The sequence below is a fragment of the Sciurus carolinensis genome, chromosome 6 (genome assembly GCF_902686445.1).
Source record: "Sciurus carolinensis chromosome 6, mSciCar1.2, whole genome shotgun sequence".
Taxonomy (NCBI): Eukaryota; Metazoa; Chordata; class Mammalia; order Rodentia; family Sciuridae; genus Sciurus; species Sciurus carolinensis.
Window position 1 is genome coordinate 32437584 of NC_062218.1, and position 22809 is coordinate 32460392.

General features: G+C 37.8%; 1 protein-coding gene across 1 annotated transcript in view; it reads left to right on the forward strand.

Annotated features, from left to right (window-relative positions):
* Wdr70 (WD repeat domain 70) overlaps positions 1-11657 on the forward strand; it is a 329962-nt gene extending 318305 nt beyond the window's left edge. The window contains exon 18 of the mRNA XM_047556126.1: positions 11462-11657. Coding sequence (XP_047412082.1) covers positions 11462-11549 — 88 coding nt within the window. The 3' untranslated portion in view covers positions 11550-11657. The remainder of the gene's footprint in view (positions 1-11461) is intronic.
* Positions 11658-22809: the final 11152 nt, after the last annotated feature.

Below are 22809 nucleotides of genomic sequence, written 5' to 3' on the forward strand. Positions count from 1 at the left end.
AAAAAAATCTAGCAGTACTTAGACTTTTTTAGGTTAGACAGTGGAAATCTGAAAACCATCCTTTCACTTAACCACCAGTTCATTCTTCTACTTAGAGATACCAACCACTGAAAATTCTTGTTTATTCTCCCAGAGAGAGTTCCTGTACAAATGTGCAGGTATGTATATAGATACATTTGTTGTGTGAAAAAACAGGTGTATAGTATGTTTTACAAGTTGGCTTTTGGTGTTTGTTTTTTTACTTGGTAAACATCTGGAGAGCGGGTTGGATCCATTCATGCATATCTAGCTCATTCTTTATACTTTCTTCATTTATTTCACTGTATGAATATAGTATACTTTTCTGAACCAATGTCCTCTTGAAGGACAGTTACATTGTTTTTAGTCTTTAGGTTTTATAAATAATATTGAAATTAATATCAACTTGCTGAGTTGCTTAAGGTCCCACTTAGTTGCTGAGACTGGCTTTGAACTCATGATCCTCCTGCCTCAGCCTCTTGAGTCACTGGGATTATAGTCATGCACTACCCGACCCAGCTCGTGGAACTATTTGTTACTGTTCCATGGTAGAATTCCAATTTAATTTTTTCTAGTTGGTTAGCCAGTTCTTGTAACACTTACTACTAGATAATATAAATTTCCTCACTGAATTGAAATGACCTTTTTGTTATATACAATGTATTTTCAAAATATTTTTTTTTAGTTGTAGATAGACACAATACCTTTATTTCATTTATTTACTTTTATATGGTGCTGGGGATTGAACTCAGTGCCTCACGAGTACGAGGCAAGTGCTCTACCACTGAGCCAAACCCCAGCCCCACAATTTTTGTATGAGTTTTAGTCAGTTTCTAGGTTCTCTGTTCTGTTAATGCAAGTATTAGTACCAAATAGTCTTCATTATTGTAGGACTGCCTGCTCTTTTTATTTTTTAGTTGCAGATGGACACAATACCTTTATTTTATTTATTTTTATGTGGTGGTGAGGATCAAACCCAGTGCCTCATGCATGCTAGATAGGCGTTTTACCACTGAGCTACGACCCCAGCCCTTGCTCTCATTATTTATCTTATCAGAACATTCTGTCTACTCTTGCAGATCTGCATGACTTTATTCTAATTACCTAGCATCCTCTCTTCCCCTGAATTATTGGTTGTGTTTTTAGTAGAATTGAGTTACATGTATATATTAATTTAGATAGAATTCTGTAATAGTGATTCTTTCAAACCGACCACAGAATATATCTTTATATTTAGTCGTGTCACTATCCCTCAGTAATATTTTATGTTTTATTCATATAGATCTTTCATATTTCTTTTATTTCTACTTATTTTTTCTTTTTTATGCTTCTTTAAAAAGAATCTTTTCTTCTGCTGAATTTGTAACTTCTTTGTACATGGAAACACCATGTGGCTACATATATGTGTAATATATTTATTTGTTTCATATCTAGCTGTTTTGTATATTTTGTATTATATATATATATATATTTGTTTTGTATGCAGCTGTTTTATTGCATTTTTCTATTGTTTTAAGTAATTTTTATCTAATTTTCTGGGGTTTACAGGTATAAAATTATATCATAGGCAAATAATGATAAGTTTATCTCCTCCTTTACAATTTTTATACCTGCAATTTTTTTCTTATCTAATTGCATTGTCTGCCACCAGAATAATAGTAAATTATATCAATGATAGTACACATTCTTTTTTCACTTTGAACTTTAACAGATAAAATTCTGTTGGATTAAACCATATGAAATTTTTCTTTTTATAAGCAAAAAAAGTTAAATAGCAGTTTTATATTGTTCAATTTAATGGTATATCTCCATAAAACATGGTGACTTTTGAAAACATACATACAAGAGTTTAAGAATAATTCATCTCTATTTTATTTGTTCAACTCAGATTTACTAAAGACCTACTTTGTGTCAGATATTGTTCTAGGATGTGGGGAGGTAGCTGTTATAAGGAGTTTATATTCTAATAGAGACATTCAATATACAAATCCATAAATGTTAGATATAGTAAGTGCTAAGAAGAAAACTAAGATAGGGATAAGGAACACAAAATAATAGGGGTGGGTGGTGGAGGAATGGTGCTCTTTTAGATATGGTAGTCAGTGTCGAACCTCTTCTAAAGTGATCTTTGGCCTGAGTGAAATGAGGAATTGAATCATGCAGATACCCTGGGGAAGAGCATCCCATGCAGAGAAAACACCCTTCAAAGGTCAGAGGCATGTGCATCCAAAGTAGAGGCTGAGTTTTACTGAATCCTTTCTCTCTACTGATGAGGTGACCAGATGATTTTCCTACCTTGCTCTATGAATATGAATAATTATATTACTGTATTTCCTGATACCAGACCATCCTGGCATCTTTGATCTGTCTCTTACATGGTGGTTGTTTATTTTAGTTGGGTGTTAGGCTGTCTTTCTGGAAGTTTTGTGGGTTTTTTTTTTTTTCTTTTCTGTATATGCCCTCAGACTGTTTTGAAACTTACCTATTTTGAAAAGACTTGATTTAATTCACCTCTAAAACTACCAGACTGGTGCTTCTGTGAAGTGGAGCATGAGATACATACATTCCTTAATTTCTTTCCCTCTTTCCCATCCCCTCATGGCAAGTAGTCTTTTTGGAGTTTCTAACTCTTCTAGAGCTGTTTGGTAATATTTTCTTGGATAGTCATTCATCCAGATTTTCAGCTTTATTTAAATAGAATTAATTGAAGTTGGTTTTTGTTTACTGATGACTTTTTGCCTAAAGATATTTTCCACTCTGTAGTGATTTATATTTATAATTGGATAATGTGTTGAATTAATAGTAGCTTTGCCAGGAGGGTAAAACAAGTATTGTCTTATGTGCACCTTAATTATGAGGAGAGTACAGCTTAGAGATCTGCTGTTAACAGTGGCTAAAACTAGAATTACCAGTTCTTTTGATCCCTGAACTAGTGTGCCTTGCAGAGACTCTGTTCCCGCTTGGTGTACACCTTTCTCCCATTGCACTTTGTTCCCATCTCTTTCCTTCCACCCAATTTCATCACCTTACATTTACTGCATACTAACTAAGTTCATGGCACTGTCTGTAGCATATAATTTGTTAACCAGGATCACAGTTCTCTTTCTCCTGTGTTCACCTGCTAGAGCATGCTGTTTATTGCCAAGTGTCAAAGTGTTTGAAGGGAAGCTAATATTTAAAGGGATCTTTTCATAAAGGTCACTGTAATTGAGAATGTGTGTGTGGTTGTTTTTCTTCACTGCAATTGACTTCTGTCAGTGATGAAATAAAGATTTATTTACTGTATCTTGCTTTAATACAGAAAAACTATTAGACATTCTACAAATCTGCCTGACTACTAATGATATATACTCATCTGCATTCTCCAGTGATGATAATGAAGAGTCTTTAAACACTTTACATGTATCAGTTGAATGTCTAAGCTTCATTCCTACATTAGCAATGATATAGCCAAGAAAGTTTTCAAACACAGCAGGATCACAGAGGACTCTGCTCAGCCACACATGGGCAGATTCAGTTACAGTTTCTTGTTTAAAAGATGCTGTTGGAGGGAGGGGAAAGGAGCTGGCTGGGGAGTAGTGGGCAGGATGTGAATCCAGAATGCTATTAGCTTTCACATCAGACAGGGATGGATGTGTGTGAGAGCCTGGAGCCTGGCCAGCAGCCTGCCAGTCTGACAGCTCTGTCAACCATGGCCACTTTGCCTGCCAGATAAGCTTCCATTATCGCTGGTTCAGTCAGTTTAATTTTTGGTGTACATGTCTTGTCTGATACAGGATATGTGCTTGTGTGTGTGGTTGTATATGTATTAAAATATCATTCCCATCTATAAAGGATCCATTTAAAAACATGTTAAGTTAGTAGCAATATTTAAAAAGGTAACTTTGTGACTGAGTGAAGGTTTATGTATTATTTGTGTCAGGAAGACAGACATACTCAGAGAGAGAAAAATAACTTTTTTTTCCCCTCGAGTTATATTTAGGTGACTAGTCACTGTCTACCATATTCCTGTGTAGAGGCCAATGTTTCTAAGAGTGGCTTTGTGAATTGCCTGCATCCTAGTTGGGTGTGTGTGTTTATTGAGGGACAGAAGTTAAAATTTTGATTTCTAGGCTTCGGCCCAGACGAATTCAGATGTCATGGAATTGGGACTGGGAATCTACATTTTGAGAAGTGCCTCAAATGATCATTTTGCACACTAACACTTGGTAATAATACAAATGTAGCTACATAAAACGAACCACAAATAATTCCTCCTTAAGAAAATTCACACTTACAGATTAGATTGTTTCAATTATAGAACTTCATAGTGAATTATTTCTACCACAAAAGAATTTGCCCCAGGATTTTTTTTTTGAATAGCAGCAAGTTGCTATGTTATGTTTAACATATGAATTATTTTACTAAATGTTTCCTGTGTACAACTTTTTGGAAATATATCTATTATATTATGCCAGGCTTATTTATTTATTTATTCATCCATATATGCATATTTATATATACCTACACATACATATAATTCTCACAACAACTGTATCAGGTAAGTGGTTTTATTGTCCTCATTTTATAGATAAAGACACTGAGGCTTTTAACTTTACCAAAGCCCCACAGGTAGCAGATGACAGAATTGGGGTTTGAGTACAGGGAGTCTGACTTCAGAGTCAAGTCTATGATTTTTAATTATTACACTGTACTCTTTCTCATTACAATGCAGCTAGTAGTACTTTTTAGAAAAATTGAGTGATAGCTGAAAAGATAATTGTGTGAGCTAGCTTGGCCTAGCAGAGGGAACATTGACTAAGAGTCACAAGTCCTGGGTTGAGTTCCAGCTCTGCCACTACCTGGTGAGTCTTTTACCTTTACTGAGGTTGTTTTCCTTATCCATGAAGTAAGAGGATAGGGTTACACCAGTGCCTGCCTTTCATGTATGTTTTGAATAAAAATTGTAGCATACAGTTATGATTTTATAAATAGGAACCTGGAAAGGGCTTTAATGATACCTGACCTGTCTCTAGTCTGTGTGTTCTTCAGAGGTTTTATTATTCTAATGCATTTACCCACTTGATGGTAGGATAGGTAATGGTGATTTTATGGGGTTCTCTCTCTTTTTCTTTTCCTTTCCCTTTTGTTTTTTCGCTCCTGCAGTTCCTACAGATTTCATATATGTCCCTTTTCAAACTCTCATACATAGCATCATTAGTAAACCCAAATTGAGTCTGAGATGGGTTTGTTTATTTTCCAAAATATTATGTTAATATTAATTCATTTCCTAAAGAAAATAGAAAAATCTTTATCTGGGAACATCTTGTTAATTTTCTTCTTCTTATGTGTCCCTAATATTAAAAAAAAATCTTTGATTAGATCTTCACAGACAAAAGGAACCATTTCAAGTGAAATATTTTGGTCAAGCCTTTTATTTAATCTTAATAATTCTGCAATTGTGATGACTGGGTCAGAGTTCATCTGGGCTGTATTCATTCTTTCAGGGTTAACAAGTGTGTCAGATTGTCAAGTCATGGCTATAATTGACTTTGGCTTTGAGGTTTTCCTTCATAATAAACAATGGGCCCTGAGCCAAAAAAACTTGTGGTTTACACTCACATACTGATGATTAAATAATACAAGTGATTTCCCCTCTTACTCATTCTGTTATCCAGGAGCTCACTTTTTGCTTCTTGAATGAATCATATTAGAAGAACACCCATAATTAAAAAGAATGTGACCTGTGGACTTTCCGTTGCAGCTGAAAACATTTCGATGACTTCACTCTGGCTTGAGTGCTAGAGAAGGAGTGCAGAAGGCATAAGGTTAGAGCTTAGTCACAAGAGAAAAGACAGTCCTCCTGACACTTTGGATCTCTCCTGTAAACGATGCACCCGAAAAAATCCCTTTTAGAAGATTGCAGGGGGAATTTTTACTCACTACTAGATACTTGACACAAAATTCCCTTGGATGGAAACAATGAGGGTGGGACGCAGTTTCTGTCGTTTTTCTATAGCACACAGTTGCTGGAAAAGACTCACTTTGTACAAATAACCTTGAGAACCAGCTTATTTATTTTTTTAAATATCAAGGGAAAAATCAATCATCACAAAGTATTGGCTAATAAGAATTTGTAGATTTGAGAAAGACATTTGCTTAAGTGTCTATATTTGCCTTGTGCAATCATATTTACTATTAGCAAAATGAGAGTTTACTGGAGGTAAAACAGAACTATATTGAAACCTAACCTACTCTCCTTGGTAACTCTAATAAACAAATTGACATAGGTATTTAAATGAAAAATGTTTACTATTCCCCAAATAAGTTAATTAAATTGGAAAACACAATTTTTACAACAGTCCTCTGTAAGTTTAGGTTTTAAATTAACACTGGGTAAGTATTAAAAATGGGTAAGTATGTGCCTAAACCAGTAAAAGAAACAGTCTGGATGAAGCTGACTTCAGTAAGCTGGATACTTTGCTGGTTCTTCAGTGAGGCTTACGTACTCCCATTAGCCTATTGGGCACCCACAGTGATTATACATTTGCTGAATGAAATGTTTCCCTTATCTCCATTTCCTCTAAGTCAGTCCCTATATAGGCTTTTATTTGGGTGAATATAAAAGATAAGGAACGGTGGGCAATGGAAATGCTTTCTTGAAGTGGTGGGATGTATCTTGCACTGTGGGTGTGTATGCGTGCATGTATGTGTCTTCTGAGTTACTGCTCTATCTTCATTGTCCATTTGGTTTGGTTTGTTCTGCTCTTTCTTGTAGAAACACTTAATAGCGTCTGTGTTAATATCAAAGTACAGATTCCATTTCAAGCATGTTTTGTGGCCAGTGATGATGTTATTTATAGACTTAGAGGGTTTGTTGTTGTTGTTTGTTTCCTGTTGACTTTAATATCAGGAATTTCTAGAATAGCCTGTATTATCTTTTTGCCTATGTCATTTTACCTTTGCTTGACGTTGTTGATTTATTTTTGTAGGAGTTTTCCATGCTAAGGGCACATTAGGCCATTCCCCAGAAAAGAAATCTAATTTTATTCTTAACTTTGCTAGTGATTACCTAATCATCTCTGTTTCTCATTGTGTTCATAAAGTAGTGACTAAACAAATTCATTCAAAATGGCCCAGATAGTCCCAAATTGAATTTTTAAAATCTTTATCATGTGTGAGCTTCCCAACTTTCTCAAAAGAATAACCCTGGAGGCTGGGGATATGTCTCAGTTAGTAGAGTGCTTGCCTTGCATGCACAAGGCCCTGGGTTCACTCCCTAGCACCACCAAAAAAAAAAAAAAAAAAAAAAAGAATAACTCTGGAAATAAAGTCAAAGATAAAAATTGCTGAGAAGAAAGAATAGTTGCAAGAAGGCTTATTAGCTAAGATTTTCTCATTGTGCTCCTATAAAACACTGGCACTTGTTAGGCTAGACAGAGATAGTCAATGTGCTAAAGTTGAATAATCTTTTTTAAAGAACTAAGTCTTTATTTAGCAGCGACTTATAGCTCTTATTAGAGGGTCTCAATTATACTAAAGAATTTATTTATTTATTTATTTACTTACTTATTTTTGCAGTTCTGGGGACTGAACCTGGGGCCTCATGCATCCTCAGTAACCACTCTCCCAGTGAGCTATATCCCCAGCCCTAGAATTTTGGGTTTTGAGGGCAGGATGGTTTGGGATATAAGAAAATTATTTCTGTAGACCTACCCATGCCTAACAAGAATTAACCCCAAACTTGTAACCCCAAACTTTACTCTTTATAGTCTTTAGTGACTTCATGTGGGACCAACATCTCCAAAGAGAGAAATATTTACCCATGGTTGAGGAAGTCTGTCATGTCTTCATGTTAAGAAGACAGAGTCTTTTGCCATAGCCTTGTTTCTGAGCCCTTTGTTCTCTGTCCTTTCCCAAGTTAGGGGAGGGATGGAGCCCTTCATAGAATGCCCACTGTGGTCTACCAACCAGTGCTGAGGAAGGAAATATAAGCACTTAGGAAATTTTATAGCAGTTTGACATGTGTGGAATCTAATAAAAATTTGGATTTGTAGTCTTTTAATTATATTTTCCTAGAAATGAATGTAATATGTGTATGCAAAGGATTAGAAATAAGAAAACAAACACTGACCCTGGTCCCTATTGGTTTGAGATGTACAGCCCTAGCACACTCCAGGTCCGAGACAAAGGCTGTCTCCAAGATGCCTCCTTTGTGTCCCAGGAATAGGGTTCATTCTTCCTTACTTCTAAGCCCAAGAGCCTAGTGTGCTATTTTTTTTTCATTAAAAAAAAATCCAATTTTGGTAAAATACACATAACAAAATTTATCATCTCAATTATTTTTGAGTGTGCAGCTCAGTAGCATTAAATATATTCATATTATTGTGCAGCCAGTCTCCAAAAGTCTTCATCCTGCAAAACTAAAACTCTATCCAGTAAGCAGAAACTCTCCTTTTCCCCCTTCTGCCCAGCTGCTGGCAAACACTATTTCTATGAGTCTGACTACTGCAGGTATCACATGTAAGTGAAATGATACAGTATTTGTCTTTTTGTGACTGGCTTATTTCACTTAGTAAAATGTCCTCAGGGTTCATCATGTTGCAGCATTTTAGAATTCCCTTTTCAAAATGAATAATATTCCATTTATGTATGCAACATATTTTCTTGCCCATTCATGCAGCAATGAATACTCGGGTTGCTTCCACCCTTTGGCTCTTGTGAATAATGCTGAAATGAACATGGGTGTTTAAATATCTCTTCAAATTTATGCTTTGAGGGACTGTGGTTGTAGCTTATCGGTAGAGTGCTTGCCAAGCATGTGTGAGGCATGGGATTCAATCCTCAGCACCACATAAAAAATATATAAATAAAATAAATGTTAAAAAAAGAAACTTTAAGAAAAAGATTGTACTTTGAATTCTTTTGAGTATATACATGGAAGTGAAATGGCTGGATTACATGGTAATTCTATTTTTAATTTTTTGAGGAATCTCCATACTGTTTTCCTTTGTTGCTGTACCATTTTATATTCCCTTCAACAATATGCAGTGATATTGGTTTCTTCATTTTCTGACCATACTTTTGATAATAGCCATTCTAATGAGTATAAGATGTCTTATTATTGTTTAGTTCTGTATTTCCTTAACGATTAGTGATATTGGGCATCTTTTCATATACTTGTTGACCATTTTTATATCTATGGAAGAAATGTCTATTCATGTTCTTTGCCCATTTTTAAAATGAGGGTGTTATTGGTACAAGTTCCTTATGTATTCTGGATATTATTTCCTTATCAAGTACATGATTTGCAAATATTTTCTACCATTCCATAGGTCGCTTTTTCACTCTGCTGATTGTGTTCTTTGATTCACAGAATTTTTGAAATTTTGATATATTTTAATTTATCTATTGTTTTTTTTTTCTTATGCTGTCTGTGCTTTTGGTGTCATATTTAAGAAATCATTGCCAAATCCAAGTTTTTTCTCTATGTTTTCTTCTAAGAGTTCTGTAGTTTTCGTTTTTATGCTTAGGTCTTTGATCCATTTTGAGGGCTGTTTGAGGTAATGGTATAAGGTAAAGAACTAGCTTCATTCATTGCATGTGAATGTACAGTTTTGCCAAAACAATGAGTTGATAGGAGCCTACTTCCCATGATCAATAGTTCTCTACCTAACCTACAGAAAGAAAGAACAAATGGTTATAAAGCACTGGGAAATATTGAACTTGGGTTTATGCCTTAATTATGACAATTTGAAAAAAAGGACATTAGCAGCTTGAAAGCTAGATGTCAGGATTTGACTTTGCATATAAAAATGTAACCCCATAAATGAAATATCCTTTTTAACCTCTAGATTTTCTTCCTGTGATCTGCCATTCACTTTCTTTTTTTATATCCCAAAGCAGCAATGCAACTTAGTACTTACATCACATTATGGATAACACTAGTGAGCTAATGTCTTGTGAAATGTTGCCAGATATCTTTGGAAGGCCATGTTCCTTTTATTTCCCTTACACAATAAATATTGAATTCAAGGTTTTGTTCCCATTCAGGTTGGTCTATAACTTAATAGTCAACATCTTTGCCACGAGATAAAATTTGTAAGAAACACCAGTTGCTTTGTTATAGCACATTCAAAAGCCAGGGATCTTGCTTTCTAGTAATTCAGCAACCCAGGGCCTATGAAACTCTGCAGCTGCTTCATGAAATGTTAGAGGTATGACCTGTGTGAGGATGTCATAACAGTGTCTTGAAGTGACAACAAGAACTGTAACCAACTGGATTTGGTGTGGGGACAGCTTGGGCTCTGGGTAGGTGTGTGAGGTAACTGGAGAGACAGAATTGTGAACAACTTACGCATGAAGAATTCTAAAGCATGACTCATGTCAGACAACATCATTATGAGTTGTGGATGGTTTATTCTTTTTCCCCAGGATAATAAACAGTCAGAGATAATGTAAAGTTTTAACCCTGCTTTCACTTGCCAGATAAAAGGAATTATTGTTGTTACTATTATCTTTACCTTTCTGGGATTACCATGATATAATACATTGAACTCAAAATGAAGACGCAAGCCAAAATATGTCATATAATCTTCAGATATTATGCTGTAATGCTTTTTCACAATGTAATAGAGCTGTTTTTAGCAGGAAATCAGTAGTAGCGTATATTATAGGAGCATACATTATAACCATTTGACATTTTCTTGGAATTATTTTCTGTGTGAATAGTGTAAAAAGGAATGTCATTGAACCAGGTATGTTTAAAAGCATAGAGGTTTCTCATGCAGATTGCTTGATGTACTGTGGCAGTATTGCAGCAATGATATTATAGTGGCAACGTTACGGCCATGTTCATTGATGTATCCTATAATGCCTGGTATTTCCATGCATTGGTCTTGATATGGGGGTGAAAGGGACATTAATTAGGTTTTTTTTTTTTTTTTTTACTTTTACTGGATCAAATTACTATCTATAGGTTAGTTATTATTTTAAACTCATAAGATAAGAAAACTGCTAACTCAGATACTCCTCTTAGCATGTGCTATAATCACATGTATTTGGAATACTTATGTCTAGATCAACCCAGAGAGCTATACATAAAAATTAGTATATTTTCACTTGGTGGCTCTTCTTCATCCTTCCAGCTTGCTGGGTTGGAGGTAGAGGTTTATGTTGTGTGAGCTTCCACTGAATTAGGTGCATTTTCATTTTACTTAAGGAAAGGACAGTGTACATAGTATATCACAAAGGAAAAACCTTCAGCAGAATCTTTGGCTCTTTTCCTGAACATAATTAAATGTCCATTATCCTTTTCTTTGCCAGAAATTTAGCAATTTATATTTAATAATTGAAATGTAATCATTTCCCCAATTTTACTCCCACTTGATGAAAGAAGCAAAGTCTAATATAATAAACACTTGCTGACTCAATTTTTCCTCCTCTTTTTAAACTGTTTTTTTAGGACTCAACCCAAAACCATGTTTGCCCAAGTTGAATCTGATGATGAGGAAGCAAAGAATGAACCAGAATGGAAAAAACGTAAAATTTGAAGAATCTTTTTTGAGAACCATTTGCATGGGCGGGGGGATGTGGAACAGTGTTTTGTTGTTTTTTTTCTTTAATGCTTATGGAATAAAAAATGCATTTTTATGAACAGATTTTGTCCTTTCCACCATTGAGCCATTCAAAAGATTGATAGTCATTCTTCAATTGTACTTACTTTACCTACCACTATTAAAATGTATTACAGGTAAACCAGAAATAGATTGTTAGCCTATTACCAAGTACTTTAGGTATTTGGAGACTTCATTCAGTAATCAGTGGCCTGTATGGATTCTTATAACCTTAGAGGAGAAAATGTACATTGAGATGTACATCTGTCTGAAGCAATTTTAGGAACATACCATGGAAATAGAGATCAAAAAGTTTAATATTTCTGTATAATGTCATGACAGTTGTTTACATGGCTGTAAATAATTAGGCCGAGTTCAAACCAAAGCTTTGCCATACTAGGAAAGAAGAATGCGTGTCTGATTATCTTTCCACAGTAGAATGCAGTGGCTGGTTAGAAAAGCAGGCTCTGAAGTCAGACCAGTGTGGGTTCAAGTCCTGGCTCTGCTCTTCACTGTCTGGCTCACCTTGGGAGAATGATTAACCTCTGTCTTCTGGCCTCATGATAGCAGTTCTTACCTTGCGGGTTTGTCAGAAGGATTAAATAAGACATTTCTTATATAGCATTTAGTACAGTACTTGGAACATAATTAATACACACTAAATATTTGCTGTTTTAAAATAGGGCTAATAATATGGCTTTGCCTGATTTTCATTAGTATTACATCAAATAGGTATAGAAATGCTTGGTAGGGTCTGGGTTGTGGCTCAGTGGTAGAGTGCTTGCCTAGCATGAGTGAGACACTGGGTTTGATTCTCAGCACCATGTATAAATAAATGAATAAAATAAAGGTCTATCAACATCATATATATATATATATATATATAGTGCTATATATATATGAAATGCTTGGTAAAAGTAATGACTGTGAATAGGTGACATTAAAAGTCATCCCAAAAGATCCTTTTATTACTGGAAAACAAAAACACAAGTTGGCAATTTGTTCAAAGTAATAATGGGCCAGTAGAATAAAATTCTATGGACTAATCTCACAAAGACAGGGGGTCACTTTTGCATGATAAGGAGTTCCCTCTGGACCATTCAGGTTCTCAGTACTTGCCTTTCACCCTCCTGCTCTCATTCGTTCTAGTGAATTAAGTAGTTCCAGAAGTGAATGATGATCCAGAAAGCATGTCAGAAAGCTTCTGCTTCTACAAGCTTCACTCACAGCCCTGCTCTGCCATCTTTATCAGTCACTAACTAATACACAGCTCTCTTTTTGCTATGGTTTCAGGGGTGGCAGTGATATTTTTCTACAAATAGAGCCTTAAAGACTTTGTTTGTATACAGTGTTTTTTGTCTTTTTTTCCCTCTCACTCCCATCTTCATCCATTCCCCTTCCCTGTGACTTAGCTGATAGGTAATAAGAGAAAGTACTGCTGGGCATGGTAGTGTATACCTGTAATCCCATTGACTTGGGAGGCTAAGGCAGAAGGATCATGAGTTCAAAGCCATCCTCAGCAACTTAGTGAGACCTTGTCTCAAAATAAAGCATAAAAAGGGCTGGGGATGTGGCTCAGTGGTTAAGTGCCCTAGTACCCCCCCCACCAAAAAAAAAAAAAAAAAAAGACTAACATCTGCTGAGTTCCCACTATATGATGAGTGCTATCCCAGGTTCTTGTATTAGCTGATTTAATTCTCCCCAAACCCTTATGAGTCGGTACAATTGCTAAACCCACTTGACAGATGAGGCAAAAGAGGTTCCAGATGTCAAACAGTCTGTCTAAGGTCATAGGTCTGTCTAAGGTCATAGTCAAGGAGGGCTATATGAAAACACTCAAGGTCTCTAAACATCAGTAATTAACAAACTGCCTCAACTTTCCTATTTCTGTCGAAATGCACTTCATCCTAAATCAATTACAGACCAATATTTTGTTCTAACTGCTTAGGCTTTTTAAATGTATTACTGCCTCATGGATAAAATTTACTGAAAATCTTTCACATTTTCCCTGTCTTAACATAAACTTTGCACCATATGGAAATATTCGTCTTATACATGCAAAAGTTGCAGTGGAAGGTTAGAGGGAGGAATAAAAACTTGATCATAGTGGTCTTGGCGGAGTCTGCTATGATGTAAGGCCAGAGAAAGGCAAAGTCAGCATGCAGATGATTTTCTCACTGTGGCCACAAGTAGGTCATTTCACGTTCGAGGTGATCATTCTCACTCTAGAGAGTTTTATAAAGAACTTTTTCCACAGAAGGTTGGCAAAATACAGGTAAAGACTTAGTTTTTAATTTGGTGAGAGAGGACCTTAGAACCAGACTGGACAAATAGAAAGTATTCATTTGGCCTGAAGTTCTGTCACCAGGGTGGACATCACCATTTGGCTATCCCTCAGGCCCTCACAACCTGCATGGCTCTCAGGCTTTGTTATCTGTCCCCATACAAACTGAATTTTCTACCTTGTTCAGCTACATTTCTAGTTGCTAGAAACTAGAAGGAACCTAGAAGTCACAATGACTCCTCTGTCCCCCAACTCCCACCCCATGTAGTTAGTCACCAATTTCTGCCCAGGCTCTTCTGAATCTCTCATATTCACCTTCCCTCTCCCTGCCACCTTTGTAGGATGCAGACTCTCTTTTGGACGTCATGAGGATAACTCAGCAGTCTCCCTCCTGACTAATGGACCCTGTTTTTCAGTTGAGACTTATCTAACCCATCTTTCATGCTGCCGCCTGACACCAAAATCTAGCATTTCATTCCTTTGCCTGAAGTCTTCCTGAGGGGATGTGTGTCGGTAGTTCTAATCCGTTTATGTGGCACTTAGGAGCATGGAAGGATGAGGAAGAGATGGGAATGAAGTGTGAGAAGTGCTTCTGCCTCACAGATGGAAGGAGGATCATTAGCACTGAAGATCAGTCTGTATCTGGGCTGCTTTATCTCTTCTCTGTCGGGATCCATCACTGGTAACTACTGTGGCAACTTGGCCCTGCCAACACATTGATTTCAGACTTCTGGAATCCAGAACTCCGAGAGAACTAATTTCTGTTGTTTTAAGCCATGTCGTTAAGGAAGCCCTAGAAAATGAATGTACTAATAAGATATGAAGAACACGTAGATCCAGATGGGGCTTCTCAGTCCCTAAGGACTCAGAAAAAAATAAATCAATAAAATCACAATAAGATTCATAATCTTTTGGTGTTAGACAACACCAAAGTTTAGAATTCTCTCCCCACTCCCTCAGAATGAACTTGAGTTATGGTTGGTTTAATCCATTAAATTTTGAGGTAATTTTTATACAGCAATAGGCAATTAGTACGGTTTCTGATTTATCTAATTCATGTTCTGTTTTGATTAGCTAGCCACCACTTTCTGGAATGACTTCCTGCTTAGTTTTCTGAGGGTGACTCATTAAGAATTTGTCTTAAGACAGTGAGATCACTTGACTTTTTTTGATGGAATAGGAGTGAGGGGACAGCCTTTATTCTATAGGATAGGAGAAGTGTCATGAACTATTTGGGTGAGTCTCGAGATTATGGCCAAAGGAAGTAGTTGTAATATTTTTTCCTTCTGTTCCTTCAGAAAGTTGCCGTCTTTTTTCCTGTTTTCCCTTCACAACTTATCTGGCATGGGTTCCTAAGCTGCTGTAGCTTTCATACTTGGTCTTATCCCTCTATCCTCAGGATAGATGCCCAGTTATAGCTTCCTCATCCGAAATATTCCTGATCTTTTTTTTTAATACATTTTTTTAGTTGTCAATGGACATTTATTGTATTTATTTATTTATATGTGGTGCTAAGAATCAAACCTAGTGCCTCATGCTAGGTGAACTCCACCACTGAGCCACAACCCCAGCCCAGTATTCATGATCTTATAAGCTTATAAGTAAGTCTTCCTCAAGACTTTTTTATCCTAAGACTTCTATGGCTGAATCACTGATGATGGTTTTGTTGTTTTTAAGTCACTTTGAAGCGTGGGTGGCTGACAACAACTGGACTCTCATATCTGCCTGTCATGCCTAGAAGTCTGATGCTGCTCCTCAGATCTCTGATGTTCATCGACCATGGCAAAGGATAAACATATGATGAAATTTTATTTACTACATTAATCAAGTTGTCTTAGGTGGTATGCTGGTATCTTGGATGGAGCATGAAAGATGAAGTCAGAAGTTTTGGGTTCATGTTCCTCCTTTGTCATGAAGTAATTCTGTAAATTTAGGAAAGTCACATAAACTAGGAACCTGTTTCTTCATTTGTAGATTATTTAGCCACGTAGCCCACCAGAAGATTGTTATGGTTCAAATAATGGGGTGGTGGAGAGCTTTGCAAATTATGAAATCTTAGTATAGTTGTTGTCTCTTGTGGTTATTTATTATTAGTACCTCAATGAATGTACATGAAAGACATATTCTCAGACAACAAGCCCAAGTATGTATCAGCACATAATCAAGAATTATTGTGATGGCTGAAAGGATAGTCTACTAACAGGGAGAATTTGACTCTACATGTTTGAGAGGATATTATCCAATGTGGAAGTTACCCCCAAGATTTGGCTAAAATTGGGTGGGGCTCTGGTGTGGTTGATACAGCTTCTCATGGAGCCAATAGGGACCCTGATTTAGCTCCAGTTGACCTTACTGTTGACCATGTTTGACACAATGGCCCTCATGGTGCTGGCTATGACAGCATTTGAAACCCTTTCCAGATTTAGAATAATGGGAAAGTTGTCTTCTGTATTTCTCATAGGTTATTTTGATACTGACATTTTTCCCTTGATTCTTCCCAGTATTCAAAATTATTGTGTTCATTTCATGGGGAGCTGTATGGTCTTTCCCTTTGACTCTACTGCCTCTTGTTTATGAAAATATCAAGTCAACCATGATAAATGGCCAGCAGTAATCTTGCCTCCAAAATACAGAAAGTATTTTTCTTTCCCTAATGTTGTTTTAAAAATAAGAAACCTATTTTTTCCTTTGGGGGAAAAAGTCTTATTATTCAGAGGTTCATGGTGTAGAGAAAGCTTTGGAGGCAGAAGACCTGTATTCAAGTTCCAGGTTGGGCAAGTTACATAATCTCTTTGGAGCCTCAGTTATGCTATGTGGATCACAGTGTGAAAGCACTTTGAAAGCACCATAACACTGCGTAAATGTTCTTATTACTGTGTCTCTTTTCAGAGGAGTCCGGGCAAGAATATGTAGGCTTTTTAGATTCTGGTTCAGGATATTTTTCAGGAATGCTGTATCATGGCTTACGTGTTTGGTCAGAAACAAGAAAGTTCTAAAGAACATGTTGTAGGTTTAATTCTTCATCTCAAAAGTTTTCAACCCTGCTTTTGAAGTATAGCCCCTGCTTGCTCAGTACCCACCAGCAGTCAGTCATGGCCTCCCCTGGAAGTTGGAGACCTGCCTCCGAGCCACGCCCTGAGCTTTTCTCCTGCGGGTGTGCCCCAGTGACTATGTCTTCCTTCTATCCAGGTCCCAGGCTGACCATACCCCAAACACGTGATGACTATTTTGCCTGACAATGTAGCCTGGAGGTGAGACCTGTGACTCTCCTTCAGGGATAAATGTAAGGTCCTAACCTATCTGTGACTGGAATTCCTCACATCTTCCAAAATCTTGATCATTATAAATAGTTAACAGCAAAAAACATTATTCTATTAATTTACATGTAGTTAGCTTTCAACTTCCTCCTTTACTCAGAATCACAGAAGTGTAAATAAAAAAGACCAAATAGCACAAAAAACAAACGTTATTGCTTTCATCTCTGGAGATGCCTGGCAAGCAGTGCCTCACCTTTGCCTCTGTGTGCCTTGGAAATCGCTTCATGACCTGTGCTGTGGCAAAGCAGACACTGTCAAGCAGTCTGTATTTACCCGTAAGAACAGTGTCATAATTTGGAGGTGGAAGAGGTCAAGGACTGAGCATCCTGTAAGTCATAGTGAAGACCAATCGTGTATCACAAAATCCAGAGAAGGCAGAAAAAAGCATCTAGAAGAATGAGAGAGAACAAAGCTGCAATAGAGAGTGTTGGCCCTGTAAAGACTATTAGATTTCTCCACTCTGAGCTCCATATTTTACTGATGAGGAAAGTGGGGCCCTGACGTGCAGCCACTGGTACCAGGACACATTGTTAATGAATGGCGGAGCTGGGATCATAACCAAGGTCCTCGCCAAGTGTTCGTTAGGTCTGCCACACTGGAGCGTCAGTGTTCTATGATTGTTCATTTGAATAAGACAGACTTAGAGTGGAATCCCAGCTCTGCCATGTTTTGTGTGAACTTGGGCAAGTTATTTCATTTATGTCCCTGCTATAGATCGAATTGTATCTCCTCTAAATTTATATGTCGAATCTCTGATCTTAGGATGTGACTGTACTTGGAGACAGGGCCTTGCTATGGTTTGCATCTTGAATGTCCCTTCAAGTCCCATGTGTTAAAGGCTTGGTCTCCAGGTGACACTGTTGGGATGGTGGTGGGGCCTGGTGAGAGGATTTTAGGTAATTAAGGGCATGCCTTTGAAAGGGATTGTGGGACCCCAGCCCCTCTCTCCTTCCTTCTTTGCATCCTGGCCACGAGGTAAGCAGTTTTGTTTCATCATGTTGCTCCTACCATAGTGCACCATCTTGGACAAGCCCAGAACAGTGGGACAATTGTGGGTCAATTGATCATGGACTGAAATCTCCAAAACTATGAGCCAAAATACACCTTTTCAGTTGTTTCAGGTATTTCATTATAGTGATAAAAAGCTGACTAATATAGGCCTTTAAGGTAGTGATTAAAGTAAAATGATACCATTAAGGTGGGCCCCAGGCTGTTTGGACTGGTGTCCTTGTAAGAAGAGGACATTGGAATACAAGAGAAAATAGGGATAGGTATGCACATAGAGAAGAGGCCATGTGCAGACACAATGAGAAGGTGGCCATCTGCAAGCCAAGGAAAGAGGTCTCAGAAAAAATAAAACCCACCTGCACCTTCATCTTGGACTTATACCTTCCAGAACTGTGAGAAAATAAATTTCTGTGGTATTTTGCTAAGTCAGCCCTAGCAAATGAATATAGCCTACATCCATAAAACTGAGACATGAATTCTTAACTCATGGAGATGTTTTCAGGATTAAATGGGATAATAACTCTAAGAAAAAGATTCAACCAGAGGCCAAGACACAGTAAATGCTTAGTAAGTGGCAGGTATGATGGTTATAAAAGGGTCCAGTAAAGTATACATGAATCACTCTACTGTGACATAAATTTGGCCTAAAATTAATTTGCCTGTAATTCTGGACTAAGCTCCCAGTTTCTCTCAGTTTGGTTCACCCTCTATCAATTTTTGAAAAGCTTTTGGAGCTCGATCTGGATTATATCTGATTGTCATTTGTCTTTGAAATACAGACCAAAGAAACTGAAACCTGTCTCTTTATTTTACCCTGATAACTTTCTCTGCCATAATTAGTCATATTGGAGTCTTTTCACAAAGCTGAGACATCTGCTTAAAATTCAGATTGTTCTTTTAAAAATAGACGTTAGAAAATGCAAATTATTCAGAGGCCTCACTGAAGACTTGAGATTCTTGAGGATTTTGAGCCTGGGTCACTCTCAAATCTATTCCTTTTGGCTGCTTTTTAAAATCACCCACAGTTTCAAGACTGCTATGGTAGCAGTAAAAGTGAAATGAAGAAACATCCCAGGACCACCTGAAATGCAAGTACAAGAAGGGGCACGCCAGCTGGTTGCCTTGGTGAAAATGGACCAAATCCCATGTGTTCCATCAGTGATCATTGAAGTCACCTCCTCCCCCCGCACTGGCCCCTGTACTTCCTCCAGTGTTGTTTAGTGTCGGCTGTGGACCACTACAGACTGAAGGCACCAACTGAGCAGGGAGGTGGGGCTGTTGAATTCAAGTATGACAAATGATCTGAGTAGTACAAGGCCAAGCTCTAAAACACCAAAAGTTCTTGTGTAGGATGAGAAGAAGCAGCTGGCTCCCCTTCAGTTCTACTCCATGGGTGTGCTGGCAAGACCCAGGGTATGAGCCATGGCAGGTGGAATAACTTGCCCATTTTGAATTTCACTCAAATCCCGGAGAGTAGAATTCACACACGGGCATCTGAGTGTGGGCTGAGGTTTCTCCTCTGCACCCTTGGCTTTCTGCAAATCCTGCCTCTTGATCCTGACCACTTCCCTCAGAAGCAGGGCAGCAAAAGTTTCTGTTTTGCTTCTAAAGATACCAAGGCACAGGGACTTAAACTAGACTTAAAGTAGCAGGTGGGGATAAGCTGACCCTGAGATCAAGAGTTTCTGTACTGCCAAGGTGGCATTTTATAGGCATTGTTCATAATATCTCAAATACAGAGAAAGTGAGCTGGTCTTATAAGAATGTAGACCAGAGACCCCGCAAAAGTCAGAGCTGTGACTGGGGTGTAAGTCATGCACATGGGCAGCATCTGTCTGGGTGGCACATAATTGTGGTCATGGCTGCATTACTAACTTCTCGCTCAATAATTTGTTGAAGCAGTCATTCTTTGGGAAATGGGAGTTGAACTGTTCCCCCTTCTGAAATCCAAAATGCCACCAGTGATGTCCTTCTTCATATGGTCTATTCTGATGGCTTGTGGTGTCTTACAAGTTACTGAAAGAATGTTGCCTGGAGGGAGGCTTTCTGGGTAAAGGCACGCGATGGATTCAGTCCTCCAGTGGACCGTCTCAACATAAAAGCGTGATCCAATACAAGGGAAAAACTCATTCTAAAACATTAGCCTGAATCAGTCATCTGGGGACAGTGATTACAAATACCAAATTCTAGGCCCTATCTTCAACCATTTATCTTCAAAAAGTTCCTGGGGCAGTGCACAAGAATCTGTACTTACAATAACGTTTCCCAGTTAACTCTGAAACAGGAGGTCATGAACACTTCTCCATGAAACACTGCTCAATACAACACCAGGTATTCATGTTTCTTTTGATTCTGAATTTAAATAAATCTGTGACACTCTGTTCCTGAACTTGTGGACAATATGGCTGAGTTGGGAGAACAGATGCCTGATCTGAGAAGACCATGCCCCCCCACTCCTGAAACCCCTTGGTCCTCTATTTTTCTGCCTATAAAATGGAGCACCCCATACTTTGAGTTTTAAGAGGAAGAACAATGTATGATAATAGAAATAATATTGATAAAAGCTCTACTACCTTAAACTCAGTATCATTTGTCCATAGCTTTCACTTTATCTTTTGATGCTCACTATAACCTCACTAGAATTTCACAATAAATTATTTCACTCATGAAGAAGAAGCTGGAGGTACAGAGAATTATTCTGGAGTCAATATCATCTCATTGACTGGAAAGTTGAACTTAAAGCTGGGGACCTGCTCTTCAAACTGACCATTGGATAATCTATTGCTTGACAGCCTCACCAAGGGTTGTGGTGTTTGGCTGTGAGGAGTCTTCAGAATCTGGTCCTGATGCTTCCATTTCTTTGCATTCTTGTCTGCCTAAGAAATCACAGAACTAGACTTGGGATGGGATACCGTCCAATCACCAGGATGGCAGTATTCTGTTAGACCATCCTACCTTTCTGTATAAAATTCTTTTGTTATCATGTGGCTATTGGTACTGATTATGGGGCATAGGAGTTGCCACTATTACTGCCCAGTTTCTAAAGACATTCCAAATGACCAGGAAAATCTTTTAAGACTATTAAGAGACCAAATTCTCCTTCCTGAAATTGAACCATCTATAACTGAATAGTGTAGCTCTGTTTTCTTAATGAAGCCATCTCATGTTTGGCATAGACTATGGTAGGATTCAGTCTGGGCTTAGCCAATGTTTTGCTGTGATCTTGGAAAATTTACCAATTTCTTGGATTCTCAGTTTGCTCATTTATTCTATGAAGTTTCTTAGTCTATACTTTATGAGTCTAGTATTGTTTAACCTAACTCCCACAAAGCCACTGGAAAAGCTAAGGATATATGAGTGAGTACCTTCCCTAGAAGCCAGACTGGGAATAAGAAGACACCACTTGTTGATGAATTGCCAGAGGTAGAGAAAGCTAAGGGCTCATGGCTTGGGGAAGACATGAGAGCAGAGGCATGTTTACCTTTTCTTGTCCAGTAGACTTGTATAGATGCCCACTGCCTCCACCTTCTGCTTTTGTGTTGCTACTTCAGGAAAGTCCAGAACCTCTTGCAGTCAGAGCAGGGTATTACAAAGGGGGAAACTAATGAGGTGGAATTGGGTATTTCTACACCTAGAAATGCTGAGAACATGGTGGGCATCTCTAACTACAGGTAGGCTTGGGGCTCCCCTATAACCACTTGATCTTGTGATCAGGTGTGGGAATGTTTCTAAGGACCAATGGGTCACAGACAGAGAGACTGAACCTTAGGAGTACCTATTCCAACCCCAACTTTAAGTATATTGGAAGTACATTTACTGGGATCTGAACTTAAAGTCAGTGGCAGAGATTATGCTTTAATGAAATTCTCAGAGACTCAGTAACACACACTCAATAAACACATTTGTAATGAGTGAACATATCTGAAGAATGGGATGACAGAAACTAGAGAGAAACAAACTATGGCTGAGTACTGCATCTCAAGATTGGAACATGGAATACCAGGATCAAGGGCCTCACCTTGATTTCTCTTTATCATTCTTTATCTTGTGTTAGTGCCAGCTGTCTTCATTATAAGGACCTCTGAAGGAGAGTGGTTGATGACTATCTTTCTTATGATATGAAATACTTAGATATCATATTCATATTTATTTCCTCTTAGGTTAAGTGGACATGATCTGGATCAAATAAAGCTGGGTTGCAATTCTGCATATCACCAGTAGGTGTTGCTGTTTGACATGATTGTAAAGAAACTGAAAAAAAAAATCTTCCTTCTTTCTCTTTCTGTGCTTGCCAGGTGCTAAGTGATATGGTAAGCCCTGCAGATATAGCAATAAACAAGGCAAAGCCTCTGAGTGAGACAGACAAGTTGCCACAATAGGAAGTGGAAGTTTAGAAGAGATCAACTGTGTACAATCTGTTGTGTTAAAGCATGTGAGTGAGGCTCTAGGTGACCTAGACCAGGGTAGGGACTGTGGGGGTGGAGAGAAATGTAGGTTTTCAGAAGAACTTGATGGGATCATGTTTCTGGTGTGACCATGGGTCCAGGTGGCGCTGACCCTCTTGATCACTGATACTGTACTATTTACC